General features: G+C 39.1%; 1 protein-coding gene across 1 annotated transcript in view; it reads right to left on the bottom strand.

Moving 5' to 3' along the window:
- Positions 1 to 22,980, bottom strand: part of SLC35F1 (solute carrier family 35 member F1) — a gene marked incomplete at both ends in the record, with an annotated part of 243,849 nt that overhangs the window by 101,265 nt on the left and 119,604 nt on the right. The window contains one exon of the mRNA XM_084285172.1: positions 2,687 to 2,862. Within this exon, the coding sequence (XP_084141298.1) occupies positions 2,687 to 2,862 (176 nt within the window). The remainder of the gene's footprint in view (positions 1 to 2,686; positions 2,863 to 22,980) is intronic.

Genomic DNA, 22,980 nt, shown 5'->3' with positions numbered 1-22,980 from the left:
TATAGTTTTCAGTCCTACTTTGAATTGAGCTTTTTTTGGCCACCACAAGTGACTGCTTCTCAGTGAGTACATTTCTGCAAAACCTCAGAGGTTAAGAAAGCAAGCAAAGAAAAAGACAAAGGGATGCAGTTATTTTTGACTACCAGCCAACTTATGATGGTGTGATTTCTGAAGGAAAAAGAGGGTAATTTAAAAAATCTTAAATCTTGCATGCAGAATAGGAGAACAGCACTTAAAAAAAAAAAAAAAAAAAAAAAAAAAAAAAAAGCCTTCTGATGTTCCTGGCACTCAGAACAGAATCAGCCCATATAAAATTAATATAATTATTATGTGATTTCCATCTGCTAACGAAGCCAAACGATTAGAGCTGCTAGAAAAACTGCCTTAGTGGAACAAACACAGATAATGAATTTGAATAAATACACAAGCAAAAAGACAATGTCAAGCTCAATCATTTGGCAATATTAAATGCTGAGTAAATGAGTTGGCTGTGTATCGCTCTACCATTCAGCAGAAATGTTACAGTGAGTGATTGGATCAAGGATTTCTTTGCCTCTCTGGTCAGTTTCATTCTGGATTTTTTGGACCCTACACCAAACCATCTCTCTGTTTTTGACAGCTCCTTTTCCAGACTATTCCATTGGTCCCCATTACATTGTGCTCTGGTTGTTTGTACACTGTGTGTTTAGCTGCAGGCCTGTTCAAACATCTTCTCCAACCATTCTCACTCATCCAAAACATATTTTTGACCCATCCTTAAGATTTTCCCATTTACTTCCCAAACCTATTGTACTAGAACAACAGAGATCTCCAGCAAACTCTCTTTAATCAATCACTATATTATCAACAGAGATAGAAAATTATTTATAAAAGTAAAATAGATTCTTTATTACAAGTATGTTTATATGAGTAAAACATAGTGCTTGATAGTGGGTTTGAAATGTCAATATATACTGGTGTCAAACAGCACTGTAACCAAAGCCCTGTAATGCACATCAGATTTCTAGCCTATATATCATCTCACAAGCTGGCATTTTCAAAAAAACGCAAAATCTATTTAAAAGTCATTGGGACTTGGCTTCCACAAAATCTAAATCAGTCCCAAGGAGGACATTTCTGGGATAGAACTTGTGAAGTGCGAGGCAATCCTACATTCAGAAGAAGTTATTTTTAAACACAGATCTCCAGAAAGATGCCACTAATACACATTTTAAGCCTTTTGCAGAGAAAAACGTGGTGATTCTTCCCCCTACACAAATTGAAATTCCAAGACAGTGAAACAGTGCCTGAGCAATCTTTCCTTACGTAAGAGCTGACATTTCCTTAGCAGATTGGCCTCTGCTGTTTCTGAAAAATGTCAGTGGAGACCCAGTTTTGTAAAACTCAAGCTGTAATACATGGAAGCACTTTGTGTTGCAGGACAGTGGTATATTTTTAATTGTTTTATTTTTATTTATTTTCTTTTCATGGAAATTAAACCCTTATTGGTTTGGAACACTTTCATTGTTACTGTTTTGTATCTGAATACCACACTGATGGACAAACTTAAGCTTCAGAGTTGTTCCCAAATCATTTAAAGATGTAACATCAAAGAATGATTGAAGATATTTGCTCCTGTAAGAAAATGTGAACCCCTCAGTATGCCGATAGATGTCCTGAAGCCTAATACATATTCTAGTTCTTTTCCTTGATGGAGCCCTTCTCTCCTTATGTCAGGAGAGCACAATCACAAAAGTACATGATATTTTTGCTCTTTTATTTTGTTTCTAATCCATGTGTTCTGCGAAGATGAATAAATAAAATGAATACAAAAAAATGAGTGGGTAAGAAATGTACTTAAATGCATTCACCTCCCACACCTCATCTAGACATGAAATCTCAGAGAAAGGAGGGACGGGCAGGAAAGGCATAAAAAAACTGTATTATATATAGGCTGTCAAACAGAGGATCATTTGACATATGGTATGAAGTGCACTTGAATGCATTTCTCATTTTGGCAGCCAGATCGCTTATACGAGCCCTGTCCCACAGCAGTGGCAGGGCTGTAGAGCTTCTCTGACCACTCAGCGTTTCACAGTTACAGTATCCCAAATTCCCTCCTTTTATCTCCTACTTCGCAAACACTAAAAACTGGCTGCTATTTTTCACTAATAATAAGTGAACTACTGAGCTGCCTTGATGAGCAACTAGAATGAGCAAGCTCTTCTTTGCTTGCATCTGAGCTCTCCTTAACCTATGTAACTTGTAAAGCATGCTATTTCCTGGCAAAATATGCAGTCAAATCTAAAAGAAACCCTGAATGTGTGGTTGTGGTACCACAGTGACAAGTCTAAGAGGAGCATTACCATAAAAATAGTTAGGATGTGAAAAGTACTGATGTGTTTTTTTTTTTTTTTTTTTTTTTTTTTTTTTTTTTTGCTTATAGGCAGAAGTGCTATCCTTGAATCTAGCCCTAATCATGAATCTACTAGTTTGTTCTTTGTTAATGAAAATGTTTTTTTTTATGTTGTTGTTTTTTTTTAGTTTATCCAATATATATTGCTAGGCAATATAAATATGTTACAAATGTTAATGGGATACGTGTCTAAATCACAGTTAAATATAACTTGTTTATTATTTTTCTGCAAAAGCTTTATCCTCACTGTCTTACACAAAAGAGTTATGTGTTTCAGAGATGGACGCTTACCTTGTCTGACAGCTAGTGTTGTCGTGTAGACCAAGAATAGAAGGATATAATTGAGGAAGCTCTGAAAAACAGGTGTGTTGGCATGGAAATCTTCTGACAAATACTTGCTCGTGAGGCCAATGCCACAGATAAGGAGGGAGAGTACCTGGCCAAGAGCCACAGACAGCAAGAGATCCCTAAAAGGAATGAGAAAAACACAGACATTAAACACTGAGCCTCCTCATGCTCATCCTCCTCCAGAATCATGTTTGAAAGTGTTAAGACACAGAAGAAACACGATGCTTCAATCAGCGAGGTATCTGCTGGGTGTAGTGATGTAACAGTTCCATTATTTCTGCACTTATCACTGGCTTAAACACCGCCCAAGCACACCAGCTTTTATTCACATATTAAACAACAGCAGATGGTAAATCTCTACCATTTGATTTCACATTTCACTAGGGATAAACGATAGTTTAAATGCAACCAAAATACAGCACCTCTTTCTTCAAGCCTTTTCCTTAACAGAGAGACCCGGGAGCATCATTCAACTAAAACTGGAATTACAGCTCTTCCAGGACTTAGTAGCCAGAGAAAAAAAAAAAAAAAAAAAAAAAGCAGAGGAAGGATTTTATTGTGTTTCACCACCAACATGAATTTACTGTGCAACTTCATTCCCCTCATTTCATTTCCATTTCATTGTATAAACTGTTCTTTCCACCCACTATGCAAATGTATGTATCTTTTCTTTTGTCTTTATTACCGCTCTTTCCTTTCTGTTTGGAGAAAGAGGAAGGCTCTGCTTTTTTCATCCCTGTCTCCTTTTGTTTCTTAAGCCTGTATTTTCTGATTTGGCTTCTTGCTTTAATCTGTTTTTCTTGACCTTGATCTCCGGTCTCCACTGTTCTCCTATCTAATGTTCCACATTTTCTCTCCCCACAGGTCTCTGATAGTTTTCCCCTTTGTACATGTTTTCTGTCTTCATATAATTTTCTCCTCCTTACTCAAGAAACTGCTGTATCTGAAAGCCCACTATTTTATGGTACATATTATGTCCTTTCTTCAGTCTTCTCTGTGATATCCTTTTCCATTCCAACTATCTGTTTCTTGTACTCTTCCATCAGAACTGTACAGCCTTATTCAGCCCAAACAACCTGCCTTTTCTAATTTGTTTTCAGTCATAGAATATCCACAGGACAGGTATATATGTGCTTTTGAATTACCCTTTTCCCAGATCCAATGTTGGTCAGTACTTCTGTGCTAATCAAGGCTGTTCCACCACCACCCTTGCTCCATGCAAAGGCACAAAACGCATCACATTGATATGGAGCAGCAGCAATAACAACTGCTGCCAAGGACTGCAAAAGGACATCAGAAGGGGACAGTTAGTCCAAGTCCTCCTGGCTGCTGCTGTCACTGTCATCAGCCTGTAGGCTGAGAGACTGTAGGTCTCTCAGGAAACTCAAGAAGGAGAAGGGAAGCATGTTCTGCACGTGTCTCATTAGAGGCTCATACAAAGAAAAAGGCATTAGGCAATCCTAAGGTTGTAAAAGAAAGAGGGGAGCTCTCTGCTCAGCTGTAACAATATTTCATATTTCATGTGTGCTCTCTTCTGCCAGCTCATAAAAAAAAAAAAAAAAAAAACATCGCTTCAAGGCTGCTTTGCTTTCCCTGACAGATTTCCCTGACCTCAGCTGTGAGTATTTGGCAGCGATGAGCATCTGTGCTCCAGCAACAACTTCCCTTGTAAACTCAAGTGTCAAATTTGTTTCCCTTTTTCTCATAAACAATCCTCCCACTAGTGTGTCTCAGTGTCAGTCATGGCGTGATTCAACCAAGCAGACACTGGAAAGCACGGGAGGCTGTGTAGTTATATTCATCTAACATACCTCACTGACAAACAATCTGACACAGATAGTAAGAGAACAAACTTTATTGTGCTAAATCCCGTGTTTTGACGGGAGACTGCTGGGTAAGTAGAAACTATGATTCCACAACTACTGCCTCCACTTTTACATTTCTTACTCTACCGCGAAACATAACCGTGGGAAATAAACACACTCAACAGAGACGACATCTGAGACTAAGACATGAATGCTGTGGAAGCGATGGATCCTCAGCTCCTGCCACTGCCTGTGGAGTAAGAAATTTGAACAGCGACTGCAATTTAAATCCACGTACTAATCTTGTAAACTTGTATATAATTCTTCAACCAGTTGGGTAGATAGTCTTTTCTTATGTTTTTGTCCTACAGGGAAGGTTCATGCAGTGCTGTCCTCTTGCCTACTGTTTTTGTAGTCTTATTTCATTAATAAATTGAATGTTTACAAATTTGTATCTCTAATGTGTTCCCTGCTTCACAAAGGATGCAGGTGGTTATTAGTTCTCTATATCTCAGCCATGCCCATTAGCAAACGTTGTATTACATCCATTGTGTTACTGCATCTGTTCTGGAAAGAAGTATCTTGGATCCTACTTAGATGTACAGAAAACTAAATATATCTTCACTTAATCATTCATGAAATGATTTTTCCAATAATGTATTCCTTGCTCCATACAAGTTGGCTGTTGGACATCATTTATCATTACTTTTTTAGAGGATCAAAAATTCCATCTGCTTTGTTTTACTGAAATAGCAATTAAGACAAAAAGTAATTAGGAATTCAGCAGAAGCAGTCATGGACAAGAATCAACACTATGAACCTGAACACCTTCAATTTTGTAGATAAAGTTTGTTTGTGGACCAGCATATGGTCTCCGTGGCTTGAGAGAGCATTTAAGTAAAAATTGTCTTTTGAACCAGAGTTTAAAAAATACAGGAAATTATTTGTCAGAGAACCATGGAAGTAACCCTGCAAATTTCACTGGCTTTCAAAACATTAACTACATAAATGACATTGAGTACATATGTATTGCTTGCCTCTACTTTTTGTGCACACTTTGATTTTTTATTTATTTATTTTTATTGTGTGAGAAAACTCATTCTGAAGTCAAGCAGTTGTGTTCCTTCTCTGGTCAGAACTTAGTGGAACATTTCACACTTGGTATATGACACAGACATACACGTTTCTTCTTTTGTCTCTTCAGCATGCAGAGAAGCATAATTTAGATATTTAAACAGAATTAATTCAAAAGTCCTCAGACATCAGGCAAGGATTGCCCATTTAATACAGTTTAATTACTCCTAAGACAGTGCCCACATTAACTCTTCTGCCATACCTGAAGACAGCTCCACTGCTGACATGAATGCCATGCAGAAGAGTTGGTATGTTCCTCTCCCCTCATCAGTGTAAGCCACAACTGATGCTACCTACTACCATGAAAAACAGGTGAAATGAATAAGTAAGAGAAACCAAAACAGAAGATTAATAAAATGTGAATGGAAGAGAACAACTCATCTCTCTCCAAACAGAAAAGCAGAAACAAATCTCAATTTACTGGTTTTAACTAGTGACAATGTCAGACAGTGCAACAAAGAATAATGTAATATTTGGATAATGCTAAAAGCCAACATAAGATGCCTGAATTGTACAGAAAATGCTTGATAGCATTATCTGTGTTCTATTTTTCCTGCCAGCAATGATCTAATAATACAAGAGTCTTAGCTCCCAACTCTTTAATACCTGTACAAGAATAATAACATACCCATTCTTGTTTAAGAAGAATGAATTAGCAAACATTGAAAAGAAGCTTTCAATGTCTGTGGAAAACCTACTACTTCCTTCAGACAGAGGAAAAAGCAACTAACCCACTGTTTTCACCTCTGGCACTCACTAGATAGTATCTCTCCTAAATATCATAATAGTGTTAAAATAGCCAGCATATTATATATCCAACATATTTGCATCATTTTTCCCTGTTGGTTTTAATACTCTTCACCACTCCAAGTCTGACACAAAGAGGGTGATTTCTTTCCTAAGCCTTTGGTTTGTCACATTGGCTTTGGCAGTATTTTCATTTACTGATGAAGTGCAATTCACTCGCACCTTGAAGAAAAGTTATACTGTTTGAGAGCCTTCAAAGAAAGCTCTGGAAAGAATGTCACTACAGAAAGCTTCATAACACTGAGGTTTTCTACCTGTTAGAGGCCAATTTTGCAATAGTTGAGTGTTGATCTCCCACTAGGATCAACAGCCAAGTCTAAAGCCAAGTTAAAACTGGAAAATCTTCAGCTTAGCTCTGAACTTTGATCTCGTGAACTCATGACACTCACTCACTAACACTGAGCAAATAAAAGACATTCTTCTGTAAAACACCAATTTAAGACCTGTTCCTCGAATTTTTGCTGGCACTTGAATTAACATTCTGTATCAGAACCAATCAAATCAATTTCAGTTCTTGCTAGATAACACCTAGCACTTGCTACTGAGTCAGACGCGTATTTTGAAGTAAGAAGTTGGTCAGAATTGCTCCTCGGCTGCCAGATGTCACACTGCTAGGCATCTATCATGGGTGTTTCATGATATGCTAGCAGAGATTAAACAATACTTCTTTATAGCCTCTTTAGAAATAGTACCAGAAGATAAAGCCTCATCTTTGCATTGGGAGCCATTTAATTCTGTTTAAATGCCTGGGCTGGTAGCTGCTGTGCACTACTTTTACTTGCTCCTCCAGGCATATGGAAATTTCTGTCAGTTGAGTTCCTCTGTGTTTATCAGCCATGGTAACACCATAAACTTCGGGAGGCAGATATCCTCATATCTAAAAACCTCTGAAGCTTGTGCTTGGTTCCTAGCATATACATGCTGGCATGAAATAAGGTACTAAATACATATCATCAGGTTCTCCAGTAATTATTTTTCATGAGGTTAGAACCTCATTAGTTTTGACTTGGCTTTGATTGCCAGTCTATTTCCACGTCCTCCCCAAAATATTAAAACACCATTTACAACACAAAATCAATGCAGTACAACATTCAGAACAGGCTATACAACCATGGTTGCTGTATGCTGGATGAATCAGTGACTTGCAAAGAGTGACTACGTGATTTAAACATTTGGGGCTGTTTTATTCTGACACTAAATCCTGATACTCTCCATGTCAAATTTCTTTTAACTTAATTGCTTTCCCTCCTCTCTTTCGTACTTTATTTGGTCTCTTTCCACTGATAGGTCCCCACTGCATCAGTTAAAAAGTACCTTAGAGGGTAAAGAAAAGAGGCTACCAGTACTTTTAATCTCTAGCATGAGGTGTGTTAATCCTTCAGCATGCCACAAATTCCAGCAGACAAGAGATTAGCAGTCTATTTCTTGAGCTGAGATTTCACTAGACAAACACATCTGTACAGGCTGCTCTATAGCACTGCTAGAGCAGGCCTGCAGGTGGGACGACGCTTTCTGCATGATGATAATGACTGCTATACATAGTTATCTTTCCAAATGTTCCAAGCATGTATTTAAAAAAAGACAGACACACTTCATTTAGTGACTGACTGCTCTTATGCCATAGCTAAGTTGATGATATCTGTCACAGGACTGTGATTTTGCCAGACTTTTTCACTTGAGTGCATTTTAGTGTGTTTATGTAAAAGTAAAAGAAAAAATAAAACAAGGTCTTAAAAACTTTACTTTGATTCACAGTGAGCTGAGCTTACACCCCTATGAGAATCAGGTCAAATTTATTTACATGCTTAACGTTGGGTATGGATTCTCAAACACCCATCAGCAGAAATGCTGGCACACGTTACTGTAGGTAACGATGGAAAAGCACACATCTCAAACTCAAACAACCCCAGGATCCAGCTGCTCCTACTGCAGCTGAAGTTCCAGCACCATACTGTATTTGAATGGCTGCCTAATGAGGATATGGACATTGCTTCCATATTTTGCTGTTTGCAGTTAATGCACACAGGCAGCTTGTAAAAGAATAAATTAACAAGCTTTGCTAAAACCTTTTCCAGGAGAATCAATTGAGATCTCATTGAAAGCTAAAGTTTCAGATTTTTCTAATAGATCTTAAGCATGTGAAGCCTCCTATTTGTCCAGCATTGCTCTGGAATTGATTGCACACAGGGAACAAGTTTCTGCACTAATTTTGCACAGAAACTTATCTTTTCTTATTTTCCCATCATTCTGAAATATCTGTTACACAGGTTAAAAAATCTACGTTAGATTTCTAACCCTCTTCTCTACCTCTTTGAATAAGGTAAAGACTGAAGCAACGATCTTCAATTAATGTATTAAAGCATCTGCATGACACTTTATAGTAATTTACAGAAGTAGTCACAATATTCTATAATAAAATGACCATGGCTCTAAAGAGCAAGTTCTCCCACATATACACTGATAATAACTCCATTGGTATATGTACATTTATTCTATTAGTCAACTGCTCCTATAATGTACATTCTCCATGATCATACTGGATAATGTCTCAAGAAAATATAATAGTCTTGAAGGCCAACACAAAAGATTTATTTATTTTTAATATATTTCTGTCATGGAAGAATAAATCAGCCTAAGATATTTTCAGAATATAGGCATCAAGCATCATTGAAGAGTGAAATACCAATGCTTGAATCCCAGCTAAACCCATATACTGAATTAGAATATGAGTAAGTCTATTAACCTACACATCAGAGAGTGAAAACCATGCAAGACGAAGACTATCCATCACTTAATTCCCACTGAGTCATTATTTTGAAATCTTCAGTCGCATTTAAATGATGTACAGGCTGTACACTTGATCTCAGCACAAAGGGTGAAATTTATTGATGGTTAGTTGCAAAGTACCTCAAGCTCCCACTAACGCTCAAAAGAAATGCAGATTCCTTGCAGTATCTTGAGCAGTGAGCAGGTTAGCTATTTATTTTCCAAACATGGCCACTTTAATCTCTTTACAAGAGGACAGCACTGTGGACTCCATGCAGCTCAAATCTTCAGGCTGGTCTGAAAAGCTTCAGGCCTTGAAAACTTAGACCTTTTTTTTTTTTTTTTTTTTTTTTTTTTTCCAGAGAAGAAAAGCCAGCAGAAGAGTAAAAAGCTAACCAGGAGTTCCTTATCTCATCTGTTTTCTGCTCTGTATCCCCAAAATAAAAAAGTCTTTTTTTTTTTTTTTTTTTTTTTTTTTTTCCCCCCCAAGGCTTTGAGCCCTTCCAAGTGGCGTCTTTATGCCTTAAGATGGGGAGAGAAGTTCTGTGCCTTATTACTATCTTCTTCTCTTCGCACATCACCAGTTGACCACCTTCTTACTTGCATTACAGCTCTGGACAACAAGAATCAAATCTTGCAGATACTTTCCCTGGTGAAAAACATCTCCATATTGCAGTGTTGGTTGTGTCTTTAAGTTCCTCATCATCCATTACATTTCTGCAAAGTCACTGTCTCAGATGGGCTCCAAAGGAGGGAAATGGGATTATTCTTTCCTTCAATGGCCCTGGTGAGAGGGCTGTTGGGATGGCAAGACACAATAGGCAATGGAGAGCCCCAGCATGAAACTGAAGCATGCAGGACATGCTGTGAGGAGCAAGGAACAGCCAGCCAGACCTGGTCAGGTGGATGGGACTTCCCAAGATCTGGAGAAGCCCAAGTGATCACCAAGCCAACTGGAAGGACACACTATACAGGAGGAAAGCACATTTTATTTTTTACCTTGGCTTCTCTATTTGAATATTTGTTGCTGTTGTTTCCTTTTGTTGTTTTGTTTTGCTATTTTTCATTCTTTATTTTTATTTGAATATAAGCTGGCTTGAATGTTAGCGCGTTTTGGGGGAGCTCACTAAAATTCAAAGTCTAGGTATATCTACTTCAAAGCAGTGGCTGACTCAGGCTCTGCTTTTTTCAGGTGACAGCTTGAGGGGCCAGCATAGAGTGGGTTCTGATAAAAAGAAAGCAGAATCATATATTCAACAAGTCTCAAGAGTCTCTAGAGCAGCTGCTTAAGATGAGGTCTTACCTAATAAATTTCCTGAGTCTTGTGTATTGTCAACTACAGCAATTCTTGAAAATTCATTTCATTTATTATAAGATTTTATACAGGTTCACACACATGTACTCACAACTACTTGTGTTTTATAACTCTTTAATAATAAAGGAATTGGAAATGCTTTAAGGCTATTTTTATAAAACTTACTCCTCCATTTAATATTTAGAAATACACTGCTGAGACAGTCTGTTGCAGTGACTGCAAGTGCAAACAAGGGACTTCTTATTTTTTAATACAAGACACATTTAAAAATAGCAAAGGAAAGTGCAGAGAGAAAATTTTCAGGCAGCTATTTTGATAGAGCCAGTAGTAAATCATTACAAACAAATTTGTGTTGGTTTTGTTTGTTTGTTCGTTCGTTCTTTGAATGCAACTTGCTAATAGTCAGCTCCATTCACTAGTCATACAACAAAGAAAGAAAAAGGAAATTTATTCTAAGAATATGCCTCAATTTTGAAATAGACAGCTGGCTTCCAACTAGCAATTTCCTAGTGCTTTTCCAGCTACAAATCACAGAAGGACAGAGGGGACCATAGGCTTTTTCCCTTCAAAACTGAAGGTCTATCCATATATTCTCTTGGCAACTTCCCAGTCTGAAGAGTACTGGATAGACTGAAAATGTTCCAATCTTTCTGATGCAATCAGAAATATAATTTCAGATGGCCATACAATAAAAGAACTCTATTTCAGGCTATTCTGGCAAATAAACAGACTGAAGATAACTGCAGCCCATTAACTTCTACGAATTGTCACAATGTACCCCCATATGACTAGAGACATGACCACTCCTAAATCTAAGGATTTGATCTAGATTAGAATAATAAATGACAAAATTAGCTTTCCATGTGAAAGCTGACAAAAACAGTTACAAACACTAATTGATGACTACAGTACTTTTAAACAAGTAACTCTTCTGTCATAATCTTCCAGAAATTAATTCAAAAAGTGGGATTTGCAATCTGTTTCTAAACAGAATCCAGGAATCAAGTATGGGTTATGGTGAGCTGCAATTTCCCTGGCTAGAAGTCTTAGTAAAAGATGAGAGCTGCTGCAAATACTACATTTTAGCCTATGAAAACTAGTCAGAGTCACTGGGCTGCTGGAAAAGTTTGATCACCATTATTTTTATAATTCAAGAATAAAGCTCATAAATAGATGGCTTTATATGGGAAAGATTTGCTCTTACTCTGTTCCAAATGTACCAGTTTGAGGTTTCAGTTGTTAGAGGAAATTGGGATGTGGAAGGACTGACAGCTCTCTCTCTTGGAGAAAACGAAGTTCTCTGTCAAATTTTATTAGTTCATCTCACTTGCAGTGGTTTTTATGCCTAAGGCGCAGGACATTATAAATACAGTGATGAATATTTTTAGATAATATGAGTAACAGTTTTAAAAGTTTTGGTTCAGTTAAGATCATCATTAGCTCTGAGTTTTCTCAGTGGAGCTCATAGCCCACAGTAATAGACCTGGATGATTCCCAGCATCAAGAAAAATAGCTCACTAGTGCCCTAAGAAGTACAACATCACTTCTTATTGCTCTCTTGCCATTACTGTACATTGCTAATACAGTTTAAACTGATGGGAGTTTATGGACTAAGTCTTACAGCTATTGAGAGACAGTTGATAAAGCAGCAGGTGAAAAGCATTACAGTTCTTGCTGTACCCCTGCCACTGATAAGCCAATCTTGATTGAGTGCTTTGATTCAAAACAAGTTAAATGACTCAAGATTCCTCAGGTGACAAATGCTAGTGTAACTTAATTCAGTGTTGCCAAAAACAAGAAGCAAGTGCTTGGGAAATTAGGTTGAGTTCCCAGAAAGCTGCATATATGTGAGTCAGTATGATGGTATGAAGGATGATGTCAGATTCTTCCTGATGCTCCTGAAAATTGCAAGAGTTGTTCCTGAATTTCTGTCCCTGTAAAATGCCCAACTATGAACGCATGTACACCTGAGGACTGTCTGTGCATCTACAATTAGATGCAGGAATTGATTATGCTGTTTTTGTTTCTCAAATAAAAGTAAGCAGGTTAAAAAATAGCAGGTATGAATATTGAAGGTGCAAAGGTACATCTATAAAAGTGATATATAGCTTTCGGATACACAGAACTACTAGTTTAGTGTAAGAAATAGATTGTGGGTTTTTTTGTTTGTTTGTTTTTACATCAGCACATTAAATTACAATGACTTCATTCTAGAGAGCATTTAATATCTAATGTAAAAATATAATTTAAAATTTGAATTTATTTGGCTTTTGAAAAATCTTATTCTTGGCTAAAACTAAGGATATTTAGTTCCTCAGAGCACAACTGTTTTTATTTATTTTATATATTACAATTTTTATGGAACTTATTGGTAGCATTTTCAAAACACAGAAAAGTTGAAAAATCCCGGCTACAGTGGGACAAATTTGCTCCCCAAGTAAATATGTGTATTTCCCATAAATCTGAATGTCTTTTACTGCAAATTCCAGCTATCATCTACATACTTAAAACAAGTAAAATGAATTTTAAGAAAAAATGCCCTTAAATTGGCCCCTTAATTGTGTCACTGGTGCTGAAGGATGAAAGATATTCACATTAGTATTTCACCTGGGATGGCACTAAGCTGCTACACACTTTCCCAAATCTCCAACTACTTCAAAGGAGAGATGCCTGTGTTCCTGTGACTCATTCTGACTTCAACTTTTCGAGGCCTTGACCTTCTTTCATGATCTCCCATCTGTGGGTTGCTGCTGCCTCGCTTTGCAGCCCCTCAAGCTGCAATAATGCTCAAAGTTGCTTGCTCATGGATAATATGACAAATGCAAAGACATTAAAATTTCATGCATTTTTTTTTTTTTTCCAAACATTTTTTAATGCATGGAGGCCAGGATTTTTCCCTTTCTGCTGAACGTCCTCCTCTACATTATTCTTGCCTGTGAAGACAGCATACTTATTTTCAGAGCAGCACAACTTCTTTAAGGATGAACTGGAAATGCCCTTGTCAGATCTACCTCTAATCTGGTGGGAAATAAATATGCCACAGAAGTGGAAGACGTGAGTTCAAGCTCTTCAGAACAAGCCAACCACTGAAGCCACTTAGGCAAAAGCTTTAAGGATTAAGCTGTTTCACAAAGCTGGGTACCTTCTGGACAAGAAGCTTGTACACAAGCTCCAAAGGGTCTCCTGAGGCACAGCAGGAGGCTGTGAAAAGGAGGAAAGTGAATACCAATTTTAAGTAGGTAACTACCCCAGGGCTGCAGCAGTGTGGGATTTCAGTAGGTTACATCCTTCCTGGCCTGGCTCTTAATAGGGAATTAGAGTGCTTAACTCAGGTTTCCAAATTCTGCTGCAAGAGTTATCACATAAAAATTACAGTAAAAAAGCTCAACATCAGCATCTCTAAATCCCTCTGTGGATCTGGTAAAAGTTAGTATTTTAGGGAATTGACTAATTTTGGATGTCCTGTTTACGGGACTTGAAAGATATTACTGTCTCTTTCTAAAAACAAGGTCCTTTTAATGAGCTTCAAGCTGGGTGTCCAGAGCTGATGCAGTGATAACCCACAGGAATTTCCACAGGTCCTCTCTGCCTTCCTACTTCTGCAGTTTTCCAGGCCTCCAAGAAGGGAAGTACTTGGTGACAGGGGCCACTACAAAGTCACTCTCCTCAAAGGATAATGGAATAAAGGATAAAGAGTACAGGTACTTCTCTCACTCCATGCTTTTACTGTTTGCTCACTACTCAGCTGTGATGGCCATTACAAAGCCAAAACTACAAGGGAGGCCCAGTTTTCTGCATCTGTTTTTAAATTTCTGTTATATAATTCAAAAAGAAAAAAATATATATTGTTAGTTGAAAATAATTCATCTCCTGTGAAATGAGAAGTCCAGCTACTTGCAACATAGTGTTCCTCATTTGTAAGTATGAGATGGTTCTGGTTTACAGCTCCTCCCTTGGGCTCCAAGACCCTTTCCTCTTCCTTTCCATTTAATACAATAGCACGATGGTCTCTGTCAACCACACAGACCTTACACGTAATGGTGGAACAGACTCAGTTAAAGTAAATAAGTAAAAAAGTAAATGAAATTGAAAGTGATCTGGGAAGGTGTCACCTGCAGATTTTTCAGAGGGTCGGAACAGAAATTCATGGCCTACAGGATCCTTCTGTGGTGCCAAATGTATTACCAAAGCCACTGATGACCTAAAGGATAGGAAGGATGACTCGCATAAGGCAAAATAAAACCTGTGAAGCAAAGTGAGCTATAAGGTCCTCTCACAGGAGATAAACCAGGTCTGACATTTTGGCAGGGTACTTACCTGCCTGTGCTCACTGCTTCTGAGATTGCTTTACAATTTCTCTACAATATTAGCATCTGTACTTTGGATGAGCAGGGGAGTAGCACAGAGGTGATGGCTGGCCCGTGATCATGCCACTGCAGGTCTCTCAGGTGTGGGGCTGATACACCACCTCCCTCCCATGCACTGAGTGATGGCAGGCCAAAACATACTGCTGAGCCAGCAGAAAATGGACCAGAATCAAAGTCCAGCTGCAGTACCATTTTCTGCTGGTTCAGGAGTGAGTTTTGGCCTGACACCATGGACTAGAAAACAGTCTGCACAAGCCCCTTTACGTCTAGAGTAGAAACCCTCTGAAGAAGCCCATCTCCATGAAGGTGGTCCAGGGAGATGGGCTTCCAGTTGGGACACCTCTCCAAAGCTGGGACACCTCTCCAAAACTATGGCTTCTCAAAACCTGCATAAACTGCCCACTGGCACCACACGACATTCCTCCAGCAGAGGACCTTTGGCATCCCAGCTGTGTACAAGCATGGTCACAACCTTCAGCTGACAAGTTGACTTTATTTCCCCCCTCAGCACAGTTTGGATTGTGCTTGGTGCAAAGAGAGCAGGGGGTCAGGCTGACTGTTAAAATGGAAAGTGTGAGGGAAAAATCAGGGATTAAATCATTTTCTGTCCATGCGTGGCATTTGAGACACTCTGTACTAGAGCTTTACACAGCTACTAGTACAAAAATACATGAAAAAAATAACCTACTGTCGTGGTTCCGCTCGAGTGGGCAGCCGAGCTCCACCACAGCCGCTCTCTCACTCCCCCTCCTCAAAGAGGAATGGGGAGAAAATATGTGAAAAGGGCTCAAGGATTGAGATAAGGACGAGAAAATCACGCAATAATTATTGTAACGGGCAAAACAGACTCGGCATAAGGAGATAGTAAGATTTATTGCCTACAACTAACAAGCGAGAGAAGTGAGAAAACAAAGAAAAAAAAAACAAAAGCACCTTCCCCCCCCATCCACCCTCTTCCACCTCCTCCCCCCGAGCGGCGCAGGGGAACGGGGAATGGGGGTTATGGTCAGTCTACAGCACTTCTTCTCTGCCGCTCCTTCTCGGTCACTCTCGTCCCCTGTGCTGTGGGGTCCCACCCACGGGATGCAGTCCTTGATGAACTGATCCGGCGTGGGCTTCCCACAGGCAGCAGCTCTTCCAGAACTGCTCCAGATATGGGTCTGTACCTTGGGGTCCATCCCTCAGGAGAAAACTGCTCCAACCTGGCTCCCCTACGGGCAGCAGCTCCTGCCAGATCACCTGCTCCTGCGTGGGCTCCTCTCCACGGGCTACAGGTCCGGCCCAGAATCTGCTCCGGCAGGGGTCTTCCACAGGCGGCAGCCTCCGTCGGTGCAGGGCCACCTGCTCCACCGTGGTCTCCTCCACGGGCTGCAGCGTGGAACCCTGCTCCACCGTGGTACTCCATGGGCTGCAGGGGGACATCCTGCTTCACCATGGTCCTCACCACAGGCCGCAGGGGACTTCTGCTCCGGCGCCTGGAGCACCTCTCCCCCTCCTTCTACACTGACCTTGGTGCAAGGCTGTTCCTCACTCCTCTCACTCTCCCGGCTGCTGTGTGGCGCAGCGTTTTTCCCGGTCTTAAATATGCTCTCACAGAGGCGCAAAACAACATCGCTTATTGGCTCGGATCTGGAAAACAACGGGGCCCTTCCCAAACATGGGGCAGCTTCTAGATCTTTCTCACAGAAACCACCCCTATGGCTCCCTGCTACCAAAACCTTGCCACGTAAACCCACTACACCTACCATTAGCATTAAAAATAGGAAGCATTTCTGTGCTATTCAATAGCAGTTGCTCTCCAGAAATCACCTGTGTGAAAGATTGTCAGGCTGCAGTTATAACTAAGAATGAAATCCCAGCCTTAACTCTGAATTTCCTTGCCTTTCTGAATTGAAGTTCGCCATTAAATAGGATTTCACTGTAACAATATGCATTTCATTTCCATTGATTTTTTTTTTCTTAGTAAAAAATAAAAGAAACAGAGAGAAGGCAGAAATTCCCTTCTAAGCTGCATGAGTGAATCAAATGTTATACCTATCATATACAGCACACATACTGGTTTAAAGAATTACATTCATGAAGGCCATATTGCTACAGAAATGTAGGTACCTTAAACATTGTTATGGAGCAACATTAATTGGTTAATTATGTTTGGAACAGAGTAGCTTATAAGGGTTGTATAAGGCTTTAAAGTGACTAAATACTTCATTGATGTAAAAAAAATAAATTAGCTTTTTATTTCAGTCATAGTTTATTTATGGATTGAACTAGAATGTTAACTAAATTGCAGCTAAATTACTCTGTACAGGTCAAATGCTTTTTTGTTTATAAAACCCAGTGCGACCACACAGACCCACATTTACACCCGAGCTGGACAGGTGAAATTCATCCAGATGATCTCACCTCTGGTGAGCTCAGGCAGAGATGGGCTCACTGTGACTTGGGAGTGGGCTTCCCTAAGGCCGCCACACCGACACCTGAGTGCACTCCCAGGAATGTGGCTGCAGGTCAAAACATCACCATGTCTGCTCAAGCAAGAGTGGGGAAATCCAGAAGAATGAAAAGTTGTTGAGGCTTGTGCAATACCATGAATATAATTTACCCAACAGGGTGTTGATCTGCTTTTTCAGACTCTCGTTCTGCATAAAGATTTCATTGGTAACATGGATGGAAAGGACATCATACTTAAAACATCTTTACCCGTGAAAACCAAATTTGGCATGACAAGGCCCTTCAAATGTTCAGCTTTACAAGAAATGAATGAAGTCAGTTTTAATTGTGACTATTTTCCTGTTGCTTCCCAAGTCTGACCACTAGGTCAAGTGCCTGGGCAGACAGCAGAGAGCTTCACAGGGAAAATTATCTGAACAGTGGCAGTCAGTGAGAATGTTTCGGTATCATTGGTTGTCAATGCAGATCACATTGGTTTTACAGCTTCCTCACTGCATGCATCTCGCCGTGTAAAGGCATATGGACCTTCAAACAACAGAGAAATCTGAGATCCACATACTATTTTTGCAGTTTTTCTGTTGGAAAATAGCACACTTCACCAATGTGTGCTGTAACAACATGATGTACAGAATATCATCATTATTAAATTAAGGTGTGCATATAAATATTTTCATGCTCTTCTAATACGATTATGTATATGCAGGCCTGCTTGAGAGATATCATGGGACCAGATAAGAGACATTAATCTTGTAATTAATTGCATGTTTGCATTTAATTTCTATGCTTTTATTATTTAGTACCTGTGTCAACCACTTAATTTGCCTGCAAATCATTTTCTTATATAATATTAATGAAACATACTATGCTGAAATTCATCAAACTAAGGAAATTAGAGATTAGGAAGGCTCATTATATCATTAATTTATCCTCTTCTAACTTTAAACAGTTCAAGAGCTATGGCTTCAGTATCATTTGCAGCAGAACAGACTATGTTTTCTTATGGTAAGACATCAGAATTAAAAATCTCATTTCCATTGTGGAACAAACTACTTATTGGAGTCTAAACTTCATTTCTTTCTTCAAAAAAATCTTTCAGAAGAAATAATGACAGTAACATTCATTTCAACACAGACGTTGCACAAAGGTCAATGTTTTTCATCTCTGTACATACAACATTCTGAGCAAATGAACATGATGAGATTTATATGATAAACATATAGATTTGTCTACTCAACCTGCTCAGAACAATTCATGCCTAAATATGAAGATGCTTGGGGTATTGAGGGACTGCTGACTGAGCACAGGGAAAGATCAAATCAATGAGAGGCATCAAAGTAAATGAATGCATCTTTGGGTTAGTTTAATCAAAGTTTAGGGCACTCATGGACTACCTGGTTGGGAAGGTGCATAGCTGCATTTTGGAAAGAATATCTGAGAGTGAGAATGGCTGGGAATTGGCGCTGTTGCAAGCAGGCAAAGCAATTGCCCAAACCAGAACAACCTAGCTACAAGATCCTTGGGAACAGAGTACATCTTGCTGCAGATGGATGTGGGGGAACACCAGCAAGCGTTGCACATCCACAGGAGCAAAGTCTCACCATGAGCCTGCGATCTGATCAGAAGGAACTCTGCCTGTGATAGACATTGAGAAATTGGAAAGTGGACCCACAGTGAGGCCAGCCTGCCTGCTGAGTTTGTGCCATACCAGTGTCAAGCAGTGTTTTTTTTTTAAGCAAACAAACAGACAAACAAACACGACCCTGCAGCTTCTGACCCTCCAGCAAGCATCTGTTAGGGCTTTCTATTGTGTCTGACTATTTCTGCAAAGCCAGACAGAAAAAGTACAACAGTAGTCCGGCCTGGGTTGTGGGATACAAATTATGGACCTTGGTCCAATGATCTTATTCTTGCAGTGGGGATGAGGAAAAGCAGGCAGAGCTGTAGGTTTTTCTCTTCAGGGTCTATTCCCAGTTCTGCCATAGAACTACTGTGGATATCTGAGGAAATGGCCTCAAGTTGCCCTAGGGGAGGCTTAGATTGGATATCAGGAAGAATTTATTCACAGAAAGGGTTGTTTGGTCTCTCCATAGAAGTGGTGAAATTACTATCCCTGGAGGTATTTAAGAAGACATATGGAGGTGGTACTTAGAGACATGATTTAGTGTTGGACTTGGTACTGTTAGGTTGATGGTTGGACTTGATGATCTTTAGGGTCTTTTCCAACCTAAGTGATTCTGTGATTCTATCTGCAGCTCTCTTCACCTCAATTTTTTCTCCAGTAATGACTCTTCTGTCCAGGTCATAAAATCTCAGAGAAAAGATTCTACTATCATACACTAAAACACCACCTACCAGAAAACCTTCCTTTATGTAGGAAGCAGAATAAGAACTGAGAGGTGACACAAAATAGCTTCAGCAAGAAAACCCTGTGGAATGCATCCACTAGTGCTGGTGTTTCCACCTCTCCTAACTCCTTGTGGATAAGACCTTCTCATTCTTCAAATAAAAGTATATTATATTGTCTTTTTGTAACTGTAGTTTATTTTTCACAGTTTTCTTGAAACTGCCGAAGCCTTTAACTATCCTTGTGTCCATTTTCAGTGAACCTTGTGTTCTGTGGCAGCTTTTGGTTCTTTGTAATAAAAATGCTTTCATTGCCCAGCTATATTGATTTTCAGTCTCCTGAAGCTTTGTGCTTTCCTTCTCCTATGGTTTTGCTGACACAGTTTAGGCTGAGTCCCACATTCCATTTCCCCTTCTCCTGACTGAAGACACTGTTCTAACTGCTAGAAGCTCATCAAGCATTTAAAAATCACATCTGTTGAACTCAACCCTTCTATTTTGTTCATTCTTTTCATCTCTTCCTTCTTCCTCCTGATGTATCAGGCCAGGAATTAAATGCAATTCCAAAAACGTGTTTTAAAAGCAAAGCTTTACCTTGGTGAACCTGTTCTGCAGATAATTAGACAGCTACGTATGTGATCTATACACATAGGGCCCTATAGGTATTTTTTTTTTTCTTACAGACATGCGTGTACTGAGATCAGAATGTAACTCACAGAAGAAATTTACACTGATAAATTCAGAGATGGCACGTCCAATCTCAGTAGAGGTGTACCTGGTCCTAAGTTCCTAATTCTTACTTCAATCAATTGAAAAAGGACACAGAGAAACCCAGACTCTCTAAAAGGAAATCAGAGTTAGGTTTGAAAGCCTTAGCAGCTAAACATTCTCATTTATCTTTGAGAATTCCCTGGAGATAACGTAATCCAGTGTAAGAGCCTTTTTGTTTCATTACTGAGCAAACATCAAGTATAATTTCATACCCAACGTATGCAGGATTCACAATTTGAGAAGAAAATCCCAGAGAGGAAACCTTCATACATCAACTAACTTCACATCTAGTACCATTAAGTAACATTTCCCTATTTTCATATTCAGTAGGTTTTCACTGACCACCTGCTAGTGACTTATTTCAAGCTCTCCTCCTGTACCTACTACCTCAGAATTTTCAACGTTCAATGTAATATTTAGGACTAAAGTCATTTTTGAGAAGAGTAAATCATCACAGCATAGATGTACACAAGACAAAAAGCAACATCCAAATTATTCTTACATTACATTATTTTTACATAATTTCTGCCTATTAGTTCCTTAAGAAGTCTATCAGATGCCTGTTTGTATTCATTTTTCAGACAAACTATTCTAGCATTCAGGCAGTTTCACAGCAAACAGCTAACTTGAACATTATTGTGTATTTACAAAAATATATGATTTGTTAATTCTCATGACATGGTATTAAAATTAAAATGGAAACAATCCATTCATGCAGTCTAAACCTGCATATATCACAGACCAAAACACTATGCAGTAACTTAAGGATCAAAATCAGTACTTCTTGCACAAGAGCCTCTTTCAGAAAGTCTGACTTCAGGGCATATAATCACAGAATGGTTTGTGTTGGAAGGGACCTTAAAGACCACTCAGTTCCAATCCCCCTGCCATGGGCAGGGATACCTCCCACCAGACCAGGTTGCTCAAAACCCCATCCAACCTGGTCTTGAACACGTGTGATGGGGCATCCATAGCTTCTCTGGACAACCTGTGCCAGTGCTTTACCACCCTCTGAGTTAAGAATTTCCTTCTAACATCTAATCTAAACCTTCCTGCTTTTAGTTTAAAGCCATTACTCTTTTTTGTGTCACTATACTCCCTAACAAAGAGTCCCTTCCCCAGCTTTCCCGCAGGCCCCCTATAGGCACTGGAAAGCCACTATAAGGTCTCCCCGGAGCCTTCTCTTCTCCAAGCTGAACAATTCCCACAGCCTGTGTTCACGGGAGAGGTGGTCCAGCCCCTTGACCTTTCAAATTCTTAATTGTTTTAAAAAATATTATTCACACTTTATTTCTAGCCTGAATTGTTGTAGTTTCAGCTTTCTATCACCAGACATACTAAAAACATACTATGTTTCTTTGTCAGCTATTACACCAAAATAAATTAAAACAGGAAAAAAAAGAACCTACCAGTAAACTTTATCTGAAAGATGGAAAAAAAGAGTTCAAAATACAATGAAATGAAATTAGCTTCTCAGAAGACCTTTAAGACAGATGAGCTTGCCCATGTAACCAATTGTGCTTGGTGTGAACTGGCGTCCTGGCTAAGCTGCCTCTGGTTGGGAAGCTACCACAGAATGCAATTTTGCAAACAAAGATTTTGAATGTATTTGTCTGTTACAATTCTAGCTAAAACACAGTAGAGGGAAACTCGAATACATTTACTGCAGGTACTTATTTAAACTTTTTTTTTTTTTTTTTTTTTTTTTTGAGTAGCTTGAGCTCTATCTAAGCTCCAACAAAAGAACATAGCTATAACAAGTTAAAATGTCAGCAGAGATCCACGTGGCCATTTAGTTTGACCTCCAGCACAACACAAGTGATGAAACTTCTCAGGATTAATTCCTGTTTGAAACAGAGTACATATTTCATAAAGGCATCCAACATTTTTCTAAAAGCATCCAGCAATGTCAGGAGTCCTGACAAGTTGCTCCAGAGATTAATTACCTCATTATTAAAAATCCGTGTCTATTATTTCTAGGATTAATTTGTCCAGCGTCCTCTTTTATTATACCACTGTTCCCTAAAGTTCTATTAGCAACTTTTGCTTAAGATATGCAAAACTTGTCACATCACCCTGTAGTCTTATTTTTGTTTAATTAAACAGGCCAAGTTTCTTCAGCCTTTCATTAAATAGCATGCTTCCTTTTAGTGTTCTTGTGACTTTCCTCTTGAATTTCTACAGTTTATCAGTTTAGCGTTATTCTTCTGTCTTGAATAACAGAACTGGAAATAGGGTCCCCAAACTATTCACACCATAAACAGAATGAGTGCTAAGAATATTTCATTGTTCACATACTTGTACCACACAACTGTAATAGGATGTCATACCCTGCTCATTACACACGTAATTTCTCAGCTTCTTCTAGGACATTCTAGGATAGACTCAACCATCCTATTGGCATGGCCTACATCATTTATTCCTACATACAGTTCTTCTACTAGGCCACATACAAACTCCTGCTTTTTTGCATTTTAT

The sequence above is a fragment of the Netta rufina genome (genome assembly GCF_964035555.1).
Source record: "Netta rufina genome assembly, chromosome: 3".
In the NCBI taxonomy this organism is placed as follows: domain Eukaryota; kingdom Metazoa; phylum Chordata; class Aves; order Anseriformes; family Anatidae; genus Netta; species Netta rufina.
The sequence above is the reverse complement of the archived record's forward strand: the minus strand, read 5'-3'. Positions and strand labels throughout refer to the sequence as shown.